General features: G+C 38.1%; 1 protein-coding gene across 3 annotated transcripts in view; it reads left to right on the forward strand.

Moving 5' to 3' along the window:
• The window catches only part of COL6A5 (collagen type VI alpha 5 chain), a 103,692-nt gene that overhangs the window by 56,792 nt on the left and 33,014 nt on the right, over positions 1-13,886 (forward strand). For 2 of the 3 annotated variants that reach the window (XM_045538524.1, XM_045538514.1), the window contains 5 exons: positions 571-1,058; positions 5,737-5,830; positions 6,368-7,027; positions 9,724-9,814; positions 11,974-12,182. In XM_045538524.1, coding sequence (XP_045394480.1) covers positions 571-1,058; positions 5,737-5,830; positions 6,368-7,027; positions 9,724-9,814; positions 11,974-12,182 — 1,542 coding nt within the window. The remainder of the gene's footprint in view (positions 1-570; positions 1,059-5,736; positions 5,831-6,367; positions 7,028-9,723; positions 9,815-11,973; positions 12,183-13,886) is intronic. The other variant, XM_045538505.1, reaches the window with a different exon arrangement.

A 13,886-nucleotide genomic window follows, 5' to 3' on the forward strand; every position in this document is an offset into this window, starting at 1 on the left:
GCATATATTTCACAGTGGATGTCACACTGCATTTCATATGGTAGGTACGCAATAAATATTTGTTGCATAAGTGGATGGAAATATTCCAGCTGTCTCTATCATTAATAGATCATTTCTGAAGATTTTAGGGGAGAGCAGATTTTCAAAATCGCCAGTAAACTCTAATTTCCTTTTATTCCTTTTAAAAATTTACATACTGTAAAATTTACTTCTGTGTGTGTGCTCAGTTTTACCACATCCATAGATTCATGTAACTACCACCCCACTCAGAATACAGAACGGTTCCTCCAGCCCAAGAACCACCACCAATTTCATTTTAGATGGCTGATTAATAGCGGGCTGTGAAGTCTGAGCATTATATAGCCAAATATTCATGCTCTACATTTATGTAATAGCCTCACATTTACAGAGCAGATTCCTTTGCTTTCTTTGCATGGGATGCCCGTAGTTCTGGAGCTAGATGAAGCGCTTGCTTTGCCTGCATGTGAACCAGCTTCACTGCAGTGATGATGGCTGTGGGAAAGGTTTTTGATCCAGTGAAATAATACTTCTGCTTTTCTCTTTTTGTAGAAAAGTGTCCAGTGTATCCAACAGAGCTGATATTTGCCCTGGATCAGTCCTCTGGTATCACAGAGCAGAGATTTAATCAAACAAGGGACATGATCACTTCCATTATCAATGACCTTAACATCAGGGAAAATAACTGCCCTGTAGGAGCAAGAGTTGCTGTTGTTTCCTATGACTCAGGCACCAGCTTTCTCATCCGTTGGTCCAACTACCATAGGAAGAAGCAGCTTCTCCAGCAGCTTTCCCAGATAAAATATCAAAGCAGCACAGAGGCCCGAGACATCGGTAATGCAATGAAGTTTGTGGCCCGCCACGTTTTCAAGCGGACGTATGCAGGAGGCAACGTGAGGAGAGTTGCTGTGTTCTTTAGCGATGGTCAAACAGCCAGTAGGTCGTCCATCATCACGGCCACCATGGAGTTCAGCGCCCTGGATATCAGTCTGGCAGTCTTTGCTTTTAATGAAAGAGTTTTCCTCGATGAGGCTTTTGGAGTAAGAATTTCTCTTGGTAGCTTCTTTATTTTTAAGATGGTGGCACTGGTGGGGCATGATGGGAGTGGTGGAAAGTCAAGGCAGGTATGTGGCCTCTTAAAAACCCCTTTGCAGTTTTCACAGCTATATTGTTGTTGGTGCTCATGAAATCCAATACCTGATAATCACAGTCCATAATAATGACAACCACATTTGCTCAGCTCCTGCTGTATGCCTGCCAGGTACTGTTCCTAGAGATTTGCATACATACTCATACATTCTCACAACCCTTTGAGATGAATGTAGCTGTTCTCTCCATGTTAAAATGAGGAAACTGAGGCCCAGAGAGTTCTAGTGATTTATCCAATTATGTACAGCTACTGAGTGATAAAATCGAGATTCAAACTCAGGTCTATCTGACATAAAGGGCCATGGATACAGTGCTCTGTCAGTCTCTGCTGTGCTGGTGTGTCTCAGATTTGTCATCTGCTCACTGTCTCATTGAACAGCTGGTCTTAGCTTGTGATGGATGAAGTTCAGGGGATCTTTGAACCCCTAAAGGTGTATAAAACATTTGATGTGTGTGAACATTTTTCCCAAAAGAGGCTCTGTCACTTTTGGACCCACAGATTATCAAGGGATCAATGCACCCCTCTTCTTCATCCTAAAAGCCTTAAAAACCTTTCATCTACTGTTCTAAAACTTTTAAAAATATTCAGATTATCCATTAAATACATTCTTCTGGAGCTGGGTGAAGCCATCATGTCCTTCAAGAGATTATAAAGGTCTGTTTTTATACAAATACACATATTTCTGCTGTAAAAAGAAAAAGAATCTCTCTATAGCATGGAGAGAATCTGCTCCTAACACATCCAAGAATTTTTTGGAAATAGGAGCCACAGAGTTACAACAGATTCTGACAAAAGGGATTGTGGGAAGTCCAAGTTCTATGGTTTTCAGTTTTTCTTTTCTAAAAATTCTCTACCTTCCTAATTTTGCTCCTTGGGGGAAATAAGTGATATTTCAGCTTTGAGAGCTGCAGTAAATTCTAGAATAGGAGAAATCTCAATAGGACCTCAAGTTCAATCCTTAACCTCAGACAGGACCATGCCAAAGCCCTCAGACTCCCCAACAGAGAACAGCCTTCAGTTACTCTTGTTAACAAATCATTTTTAATTTGCATCATCTCTACAGAGTAAGTGATCCAGGAAACTGTCTAGTTCTTACCAGATAATAACCCCACACATTAGTTCTGGCCACGTATCATGCTTGAGCAACACCCACTTTTGTCATTCTTTGTACCTCCCTGTCTATACACTCTTCTCCACTCAGGACATTCTCCTCCCTCTCCTTCCTCCCTCCTCCCCCTCCTCCTCCTCTTCACTACATCCTCACTGCTTCGACTCTGGAGGTATAGAGTGTCCAAGAGTATCCGTTTCCTCACAAGCTTAAAGCTGGATTTTATCTATCGAGCTTTTAAAATTTTTGCCAATCTAGGCCGGGCGCGGTGGCTCACGCCTGTAATCCTAGCTCTGGGAGGCCGAGGCGGGTGGATCGCTCGAGGTCAGGAGTTCGAGACCAGCCTGAGCAAGAGTGAGACCCCGTCTCTACTAAAAATAGAAAGAAATTATCTGGCCAACTAAAAATATATATACAAAAAATTAGCCGGGCATGGTGGCTCATGCCTGTAGTCCCAGCTACTCGGGAGGCTGAGGCAGTAGGATCGCTTAAGCCCAGGAGTCTGAGGTTGCTGTGAGCCAGGCTGATGCCACGGCACTCACTCTAGCCCGGGCAACAGAGCGAGACTCTGTCTCAAAAAAAAAAAAAAAAAAAAAAAAATTTTTGCCAATCTGATAAATAGGAGTGTCCCATTGTTGTTGTTTGATCATATTTCCGTGTGAGGGTAAAAATTTTTTCACATGTTTATTGCCCGTGTTTGTTTTTCTGTGAAACTGCCATCTCCCATCCCTTGTATCACTTGTTTTTTGTATTATTTCTTTTGGCAAGTCTACTTTTGCCTTACCTTTTTATTCTGGACCCTGTCTCAAGTGGCATTTAAATTTGTAGTGTCCCACTGATGTTCCAGAAATTTCTAAAAATTTTTAAGGTTTTAGCAGATTGAATCTCTATAAGACTGATTTTCTTTATAGAATATATATTTTTAAAAATTATTGCATGATCTTTTTTCTTATAAAGTTTGACAGAATGGACAGAATTAGTAGGTACTCATGTTCTCCTAAAGTGTTTTATTATTTTTATTATTTTAAATTTATTATTAGTATTATTTGTTAGTTTTATTATTGCTGAAAGAGACCCTCTGTCTACTGTAGATTGATTTTTTGTCTTTCTCCTGAATCATTCCAATCAGGAAAGGAAAAAAGAAACAAACAATTTTCTTGACCTAACTTTTCACTTCAGTTATGGTTCATATCTTGTCTCCCTATATAGAAATCTCCTAAAAAAAACTGCCTATACTTGCTGTCTCCAGTGCCTCTCCTTGTGTTCCTTCTGGAACTAATCCCAGTCACATTTTCATCCCTCCTACTCTCCTGAAATTGCTCTTGTCAAGGTCTTCAGTGATCTTCATGTTTCTGCACCCAGGGGTTGATCCTGAGTCCTCATCTCACTTGATTTATTAGCAGAATATGACACCAATGATCCCGCCCTTCTCTTAGATACATTTTGTTCACTGACTTTCAGGATAGCTCATTTTCCTGGTTTTCCTCCTACTTCATTAGTTACCCCTGCTCAGTCTGGTTTTCTGATTCCTCTTCACCTTCCTGACCTCAGAATGCTGACGTTCCCCAAAGCCCGTTCCTTGGCCCTCTGCTCTATGTGCATGCAATCTCTTGGTGCTCTCATCCATATTCAGGGTTTTAAATATCCTCAATGATATAAATTTGTATTTCCCAACCAGACCCTCTCCCTGAACTCTAGATTCATATACACAACAGCCTACACAACACTTCCTTGAGAGTTTGGAGGTTCTGGCAGAGGAGCATCAGCTACTCGTGTATCCTTGATGGGAGAATGGTCCTCTATTGGGGAAGGTTGTCCTCTCCGACCAAGCACACAGCTTCGGGAGGGATGCCCATGGAGTAGTGAGGGAGGAAGGGGACATCGCCTAGCCAGCTGGATCAGCTGTATCAACCCTGGAAGTCGGTGAGGTGACAGATGTTGCAGCCAGATTGACCTCACATCCAACACTTCCACTTTCCAATTTATTGAGTCCAAAATGAAACTCCTGATTTTTTTCTCAAAACTTGTTCAACATACAGCTTTCTCCATCTCAGTTAATAAAAGCTCCATCCTTTTACTTGCAGTTATTCATGATCCCTCACCTTTTCTTACATCCAAAGCTCTTAATTTTGTGTCTGTATATTTGTACATATGTACACTAACATGTATATATATATATATATATACTATAGTATATTAGTATTCATTAGTGAATATAGTATTCTTTTAAGTACTAGTGTTAAGTATTAGTATAAGTACACATATTAGTATTATTAGTAAAAAAATGTATATCCAGAGTTTGACCACTTCTGAATACCTCCTCCTTTGACACCTTGATCCAAACCACCTTGATCCAAGATCACCACCAAGGTGAACTTGTCACCTTTTCTTTAGTGTCCTTGCATCCATACTTGCCCCACTACAGTCTATGTCAGCACAGCAGCCAGAGTAATCCTACCAAACCCGAAGCCACCAGGTTATTCCTCTGCCCCAGATCCTCCAGTTTCTCATTTGTCTCAGAGGTAAAACTAAGGTCTTCACAATGGCCTGCAAGGCTCTAAGTGATCTACTTCCCAAACCCTCTTAGTATCTCTCCAATCTTCCCTTCTCCTTCCCTTGTTCTCACTCCTTCCATCCCAGGCACACTGTCCTCCCTGCTGATCCCTAACAAGCTAGGCACAGCCCTGCCTCCCCAGAGCCTTGCTCTGACTAGTCCCTGTGCCAGAAATTCTCTTCCCCCAGATATGACTTCTTCCCTCTCCTCCTTTGAATTTTTGCTTAATGTCACTTTATCAATGGAATCTGTTTAAATATGACCCAAAATTTCCTATCCCTGTACCCTGATTTGTTTTTTCTATAAAAATTATTACTTCCTAACATACTAAATAATTTATATATTTATTATGTTTATGGTATATCTATCTCCACTCACTGGAATATAAGATAGAGGTTTTTGTCTGTTTTGTTCATTTCTACATTCCTAGAACCTAGGACTGTACCTATAACATTGTAGGCGGTCAATGAATATTTGTTGAATAAATGAATGAAGAGTTGTTTACTCATGTAAATAAGCTTCCTTAGATTACCAAGTCAACATTTAGTCCTTACATGGGGGACCAAGAACATCAAATACAAAATAACACCCAAACCATCCAATTTAGTAAAAAGTAGAGAGTAGGAATGTAGTATATACTTTCTAATCATAAGGCTGGAATGATTATAAATATTTTCCAGTGCTCACTCAGCACTTTACAGAAAAACAGAGGGTGTGGCTTCTCTAGCCCCTTAATTTGCTGAGGAAGAAAAAGCATGAGCATCTTTGTGGATGGAGAGATACCCTCATCACCACCTGGGAATGATAGATTTCTTTCAAACTAATCCTTAAGGTCTGTGCACAATGGCTTCCTGATAGTGACTAAAGAAAATGAACAAACATGCTTCTACTTCTTTTTCAATGCAGTTTGATGACACTGGGACATTTCAGGTGATTCCAGTTCCTTCAAATGGGGAAGATAAAACATTAGAAAGACTTCGGCTTTGTACACTTTGCTATGGTAAGACCAAAGAGAAGAATTTACTGTGCTGAAAACTTTAAATGCCTTCTGGTTGTTATTCAATCTGGCTTTATCAGAGATTTCTATTTTTAATTGTAGGTTCCATTTTCAATTTTCTAGTTTTCCAACACCATATGTGATGGTTTCAGTTTCTGTAATGTTTGGAGTTCCCATAAAATTGGAAAATTCGTTTAGAAGATTATCCCAATTGATGTAGTATTTCCTGGGGACAATTGGGTGGTTCATATCAAAGTCTCTAAAATATTGAATATATTTTCTAAATGACTTTGGCCATGACTTATAGACTTCAGGTATACATGCTACCTACATCTGCATTCAATGAAGACCTTCCCAAATTGTCTGTTAGCGGCCACAGAAATATTGGGACATTGAAAATTCTTCATGAATTTAAATTATATGAGATTGAAGAAGTATTGATCAGATTATTAATTCTTGATAATTAGTGACTGAATCAATCTCAAACAAGTATCTTGTGTCATTGTTGAACCAATGATGTGTCTCTCTGTGTATTTTCAGATAAATGTTTTCCAAATACTTGCACTCAAGAGATTTTCTTACCTGAAAATTCATACATGGACGTAGCCTTCCTCTTAGACAATTCTCGGAATATAGCAAATGATGAATTTAAGGCTGTGAAAGCCTTGGTGAGCTCAGTGATCGACAACTTCAACATTGCTTCAGACCCTTTAACCTCAGACTCTGGTGATAGGATTGCCTTGCTAAGCTATTCTCCTTGGGATAGTTCCAGGAGAAAGAAAGGTGCAGTAAAAACAGAGTTTGAGTTTACAACTTATAACAGCCGAGTCCTAATGAAGAGACACATCCAGAATTCCCTCCAACAGCTAAATGGAGAAGCCACAATTGGTCGTGCCCTACTGTGGACCATGGAAAATCTCTTCCCAGGAACACCCAACCTAAGAAAACACAAAGTCATTTTTGTGGTCTCAGCTGGAGAAAATCATGAGAGAAAGGAATTTTTAGAGAAGATGGCTCTGAGGGCCAAGTGTCAGGGCTATGTCATATTTGTGATTTCACTGGGCTCTACCTATGAGGACGATGTGGAGGACTTAGCCAGCTACCCACTTGATCACCACTTGATACAGCTTGGACGAATGCATAAACCAGATCTGGATTATATTGTGAAGTTCTTAAAACCATTTGTGTACTCAGTCAGACGTAAGTTATTATTCTGTTGTTTTAATAAGTTAGTACTTGTTAATAGTATTGTTAACCTAACATATCTTTGTGTCTGCAGCTGATCTAAATACAGTATGTGGATTAGATGATGAGATAGGGGCAGGGATGGAACATATCCTGAATATACTCTGTTTATATCCTGGTCATAAAATGATGAGAACTTTGTTATGGTAGAGTGTCTCTTAGCCAAAATCTCAGCATTAGAAAGAACAGTGACTGCAGAACTCTTCAGTCATATTTTCTCAACCTGAAGAAGTTCTAGCAGCTTTTAGGTGGTCTCCAGGATGAACATTTAAGTAAAAGTTTTACCTGTTATACTACCTGGTTTATTTCCAACTTTGGCATACCCTGGAGACCTGTGTGAGGGTGTAAAGATAGAAAAGTTTTGTGCTCCTCCCAAAGAGTCTGAGCATACAAATCACCTAGGAATCTTGTTAAAATGTAGGTTCTGATTCAATTTGTCTAGGGTGAAACCTGAGATTCTGCATTTCTGACAAGCTCTGCAGTGATGTCAATGCTGCTGGTTCAGGGCTCACACTGTGAATAGCATGGCTGTAGGCCAATGCACCACAAATTGTCGCTCATTGGATAGGTGCTGGCCTACAAATTGATCAGTGAAGAGGTAAATATAGAAATCGAGAGTAAGCATCTAGAAACTTTTAAGGCAATTTGACATTGCTGCAGCATGCAAGTGTATGATCAGTGGACTCTCTCATTAAATAGGATATAGAGCAAAAGTATCAGTCTGCAAAGGATTAGAAATAAAAATACCTTGTCCTCTACTACAAATGATTTGAGAAAACACTCTTCTAGAGCAATCATTCTCAATTTTTGCCCCCGAAGGACATTTGGAAATGTCTGGAGACGTTTTTTGGTTGTCACAACATGGGAGTGCTATTAGCATCAAATAAGTAGATGCCAGGGATGCTACTAAACATCCTGCAATTCACAGGAAAGACCCTACCTGACACAAAATAGAATAATCTTGCCCAAAATGTCAATAGCACTAAGGTTGGGAAACCCTGCTCCAGAGGATTCCACAGAATCAGAGCGGATCCTTTTCTTTCTGGGACTCTAACAAGCTTAAAGCTAGATTCTGCCGGAACCTGTCCCACCACCCTACAGTCCTAAAGTTTTCTTGGTATTCAAGGAATCTCCCAACATGACCACAGTGATAATGTCTTGAGAGTTTACTCTTCATTGCAGGAAGAACTCTACCTTTTTCCTGTGACTTGTGTTCAATTAATGAAGTCAATAATTGCCCTCTTGGGAATACTATGTTATTTCTTTAAATCTAAGATGCCCTCAATTGTATAATGTGAAAAGGAATAAAAAAAGACTTCCAGTTAAATTTTGATACCGACTCTCTTATTAGAGTATTTTATTTTATAGTAGTTGGAAGAATTCTTTTATACGTATACTACCATGTATCACTCCTTTGCATGCATAAAAAGGAAATATGTGTGAAATAGATGGGTTATGGCATTTCTATAACTTTTTCCCATTCAGAATTTGAGTCTTGTGAGCTACGTTTTGACTCAGAGTCATCAATATCCATCCTTTTCCATACAATGTTGTTCTTCGTACTATCCAAGTTGATGATAATAGAGCATTTTAAAAAAGACTATAAAATAACTCAAAGCTGGTCATGCTGTGCTCTTAAGTGGCTTTGCAATTACATAGAGCTAGCTTACCTTGACTCTCACTTGAGCAATGCTGTTAAACACATCCAATTTACTGCCTTCCCATAACCATTTGGTTCATAGGAGTTAAAAGACTCCTCTACTGATACTTCTGGGAATTTTTCCCAAACTGCTGGCCCCGATTCTACAAGTTTGGGTGCTAGCACTTTTACTGTTCCCAAATGCACAATCAGTGACAACTGCATTACAATTCCTGTCTGACCGGTAGCAAGTGTCAGATGTAATTGATAAGAATATATATTTTTGTTTCAGAGAAATAGAAAAAAGAAAAAAAAATCCTCATCTTATTAATAGAATCAGAGAAAGGAGATTATTATAAAACTAAAGACATTCTCTGAGATATTTTCATGGAATCTTGGATCATGCAATAGTCAAAGCCTTCCTTTAACTAAAAACTATTTATTCTTCTGAATGAGAACGAAAAATGATATACATCTCAATATTTTAAAATGTACAGAACAACATAAGGAAGGGAATAAAAGGGACATATTATTCAGACCAGTAAGTTAAAGTCTTGCCTGTGATTCTTTTCTTTGTAGGAAATAAGTGCTAATTGGTGCAGAAACACAGAAATAGCATCACGTAATACAATATTACCTTGTCCGTGTTAGACCCAGTAGCATAAGTCCGAGTGAAAAAGCTTTAGAAAATCAGAATAGAATATCTCTTAGATTATGTTAGCCTAAGTGTATAGAAATCATGTGTCCCTGCAATGCAATTAACCCTTGGATGAACAATTTGAGGAGTTCTGTTTCCACAACCCTGGTAATTCTTTGATTTCTAAAACACTCTGAAATCAAGTTTTAAATGCTCTTTCTAGTTGCTACTATTTTATGTTTTCATCGCAGCCAAATTTTGCTGAAATATGTTAGTGGTATTTATTGCTTCAAGGAGATTCCTGCTAGGATGCTCTTTACCTAGCAAATGCAATTTCTAGTTTTAAAATTTAACTATAACTTTTTTTCTCAATAGGAGGATTCAATCAGTACCCACCACCAATGCTGGTGAGTGCCTGCAGACTCATCAATTCAGAAGGACAAGATAATCAAAATGGTGATCACCAGTGAGTTATGTTTATTGTACAAGTGACTGTTAATTGGCTGATGGGTATATAACTGGCTGATGACAGGTTATTAGGTTGAGTAGTTAACAAGGTCTTTGAAATAGAGGCTCTTTATGTATTCCATTTTCTGTAGCAGAAGTGACATATCAAACATGCTTCCTGGTCTGATAATTTTATAACATGAGCTGTATTACAATTTTGCCTTTAAATTCATGGTTTCCTCAGAAATTCCCATATTGAAATCTACCCCAGAATAGAACACACAATTTATCCTCAACCCACCTCAACCTCACTTCCCATTTCTTCCCATGACAAGGTGCTGAGTTCTGGCCACACCGAACTCATCTGCCTTTGTGAATTATTTCACCCCTCCTGGGTCTCTGATCATACTGCCTGGGACCCCATTCCTCCAAGTGAAACTCTACTCATCTTTCATGGTCCAGATTGAAGCCATCTCTTCTTTGAAGCTGATCTTTACATCTTTACTCCCAGTCAAAATCCACAGTTGTTTTTTTTTTTTTTTTTGGTGCCATTTTATAGCTCTGCAGGGGCACTTGCTAGAGTTTATCCCAATGTCTTACTTTGCTGAAATCTAAGGCTACATATGATTTACTTTTTCTTCCCCAAAACATAGCATAAAAGACCCACAATATAATTGCACATGTAAACAATTTTTCTTAATATTGTATCCTAATTAAAAATACAAATAATCTGAGTGAATCTTGATGCTCAGAGTGAGAGTGGCCCATCCTGATTGCTCTCTCCTTCTCTGTGTATTTCACCAAGCTTGGATCCCTGACTGCAGCCTTGTGAAAGCCCAGATTTAGGCACATAATTACCCCGTATTCTCAAATTGCAATTAAGCAAAAGAGCTTCTCAGAACAGATAAGGCCTCTTAGATACATGCAGAAGCAAAACTGTAAGATAAAGAGTTCCCCAGAATTCATGCAAGTACATGTTCCTCTAGAGTCAGATTTCATTTACTTGGTAGTTTAGCAGGGAAGTGTCTAGCAGCCAGCCCCTTCTGAAGGACATGTTACGTGAAGCGGTGTTTCCTAACCTTGAATAAACCATAAACTCATTTAAAGGAAAATCGATTCTTACAGGATTGCAGACAACATATTATACTGTTATTTAAATATGTACAGACATAAATCTGACTGTAAATACCAAATGTTTGTAGTTCTTAGGCAGCTATTAAACCAAAACAAGTTAGTCCATCAAATGAGAACAAACTCAATGAAGACAAAAATTTTCAACTTTAGTGTAATGGATTATTCTTCTTAGTCAAATGGAATCTCTAAAAACCAAAAATATATGATACATATTGGTAAAATATGTAAAATATGGTACATGCTGCAGAGGTACCTTTTATGTTCAACCTGCCTGCTCTGTTGCATGATGACTTGATTCCTTACCTTGTATCTTTACCTGCACTGCTGAAAAATTATCATTCACACAGTGTCATGATAGCATTTGGTTTTCACTTGGTGTGAACATATTATGCATGTATTACGTCTGACTTTTTTTCCTTTGCTCATTAACTCCCAACAGTTAAAGTAGTATTACTGGTACCAAACACCAACATCAAACACAAATGCAAACACAGACATTGAAATTGCATAAAATTGCATAATCAAGAATACACTTATATAGAATATGGTTTCTATCATCAGCTAAATAAAAACACAAAATTCTCAAATTATCACAGAGAACTCTTAAACTGCTAAGAATGTAAATGTAGATACCATTTCAAGAAGTGCTGATGCCAATGGGATATGTCTTATATAGTCTTATTTTTCTCAGAGCAGTGCTTGGTAAATTAAATGACTGTTTTCTATATTTTCTATGGTGATTGGTATCAATCTGAGATATAATGAGTTTGTTCCAAATAACCTATAAACTTCTTGTCATTATCTAAAACTGCACAAATCAGACTTTTTTTATTTCAAAGCAGTACTTCATAGGCTCTAAGCAGATGTGAGAAAAGGAAGGATAAATAGGATATTTTATTTATCAGATAAATGAATTATTTGATTGAAATGAATTTAGATTTTTACCACACCATAGTTTTTCTTTTAGGAAATAACTAAATAACTATGTTAAAATTCTGGGATTCTGTAAGGTTATCTAGACTCACCTAAAACTTTCCTTTTTAGATTTACTACTGAGCTACTGGAGATTTCTTCAGGAGAGAATGGCTTCATTGATCAAGAATTAAGTGCTGGGAAAGGCTCATCTTTTATGTTAGACGACAGTGGAAGTGACCATTTGGTTTATCTTCCAAGCCAAATTTTTGAGCCACAGAAATTAGCAAATAATTATGAAAAACATCAGGAATCTGTAGACATTGCAAGTCTCACTTCTGGTAAGGAAATGAAAAGGCATGATGGAAATTTTTAAATAGCCTAGATCCTCACTTTTTAACACTAATAGAGAATCAAATAAATTAAGGCTAGTACCTAAGGCAACTATTTTTTTTTATTTCAGCTTATTATGGGGGCATAAAAGTTTAGGTTATGTATATTGCCCATGCCCCCCACCCCCCCAAGTCAGAGCTTCAAGAGTGTCCATTCCCCAGACAGTGCGCATCCCACTCATTATGTAGGTATAAACCCATCCCCTCCCCCCACACACATCTGCTCGACACCCAATTGGTGTTATTCCCAAATGTGCACTTAGGTGATGATCAGGGAAACCAATTTGCTGGTGAGTACATGTGGTGCTTATTTTTCCATTCTTGGGATACTTCACTTAGTAGAATGGGTTCCAACTCTTTCCAGGAAAGTGACTACAAGGTGCTATATCACTGTTGTTTCTTATAGCTGAGTAATACTCCATGGTATACATATACTACAGTTTACTAATCCACTCATATATTGATGGGCATTTGGGTTGTTTACACATCTTTATGATTGTGAATTGTGCTGCTATAAACATTCAGGTTCAGATGTCTTTTTTATATAATGTCTTTTGTTCTTTTGGGTAGATGCCCAATAATGGGATTGCTGGATCAAATGGTAGGTCTACTTGTATCTATTTAAGGTATCTCCATAATGCTTTCCACAGGGGTTGCACTAGTTTGCAGTCCCACCAGCAGTGTATGAGTGTTCCTGTCTCTCCGCATCCATGCCAACGTGTATTGTTTTGGGACTTTTTGATAAAGGCCATTCTCACTGGAGTTAAGTGATATCTCATTGTGGTTTTGATTTGCATTTCCCCGATGATTAGAGAAGTTGAGCATTTTTTCATATGTTTGTTGGCCATTCTTCTATCTTCTTTTGAAAAATTTCTATTCATGTCATTTGCCCACTTTTTGATAGGGTTGTTTGATTTTTTTCTTGCTGATTTTCCTGAGTTCTAAATAGATTCTTGTTATCAGTCCTTTATCAGATGTGTAGCATGGGAAAATTTTTTCCCATTCTGTAGGTTGTCTATTTGCTCTCGTGACTGTTTCTTTGGCTGTGCAAAAGCTTTTAAATTTAATCAGGTCCCATTTATTTATTTTTGTTGTTACTGTGATTGCCTTTGGGGTCTTTTTCATAAATTCTTTGCCTAGGCCAATGTCTATAGGAGTCTTTCCCACATTTTCTTCTAGAATTCTAATAGTTTCACACCTAAGGTTTAAGTCTGTTATCCACCGTGATTTGATTTTTGTGAGAGGTGAAAGAGTGGTTTCAGTCTTCTACATGTGGCTATCCAGTTTTCCCAGCATCATTTACTGAATAAGTATTCTTTGCCCCAGAGTATGTTTTTGTCTGCTTTTTCAAAGATTAGATGGCTATATGAGGATGGTTTTATATCTGGATTTTCTGTTCTGTTCCATCGGTCTGTGTCCCTGTACTTGTGCCAATACCATGCAGTTTTAATAACCACAGCCTTGTAGTATAGTTTGAAGTCTGGTAAATTAATACCTCCCATTTTGTTCTTATTGCCTAAAATTGCTTTTGCTAAACAGGGTCTTCTCTGGTTCCATACAAAGCATAAAATTATTTTTTCTATATCTGTGAAAAATGATGTTGGTAATTTAACAGGGGTTGCATTGAATCTGTAGATCACTTTGGGTAGTATA

This window comes from Lemur catta, chromosome 1, assembly GCF_020740605.2.
Source record: "Lemur catta isolate mLemCat1 chromosome 1, mLemCat1.pri, whole genome shotgun sequence".
Lineage (NCBI taxonomy): Eukaryota > Metazoa > Chordata > Mammalia > Primates > Lemuridae > Lemur > Lemur catta.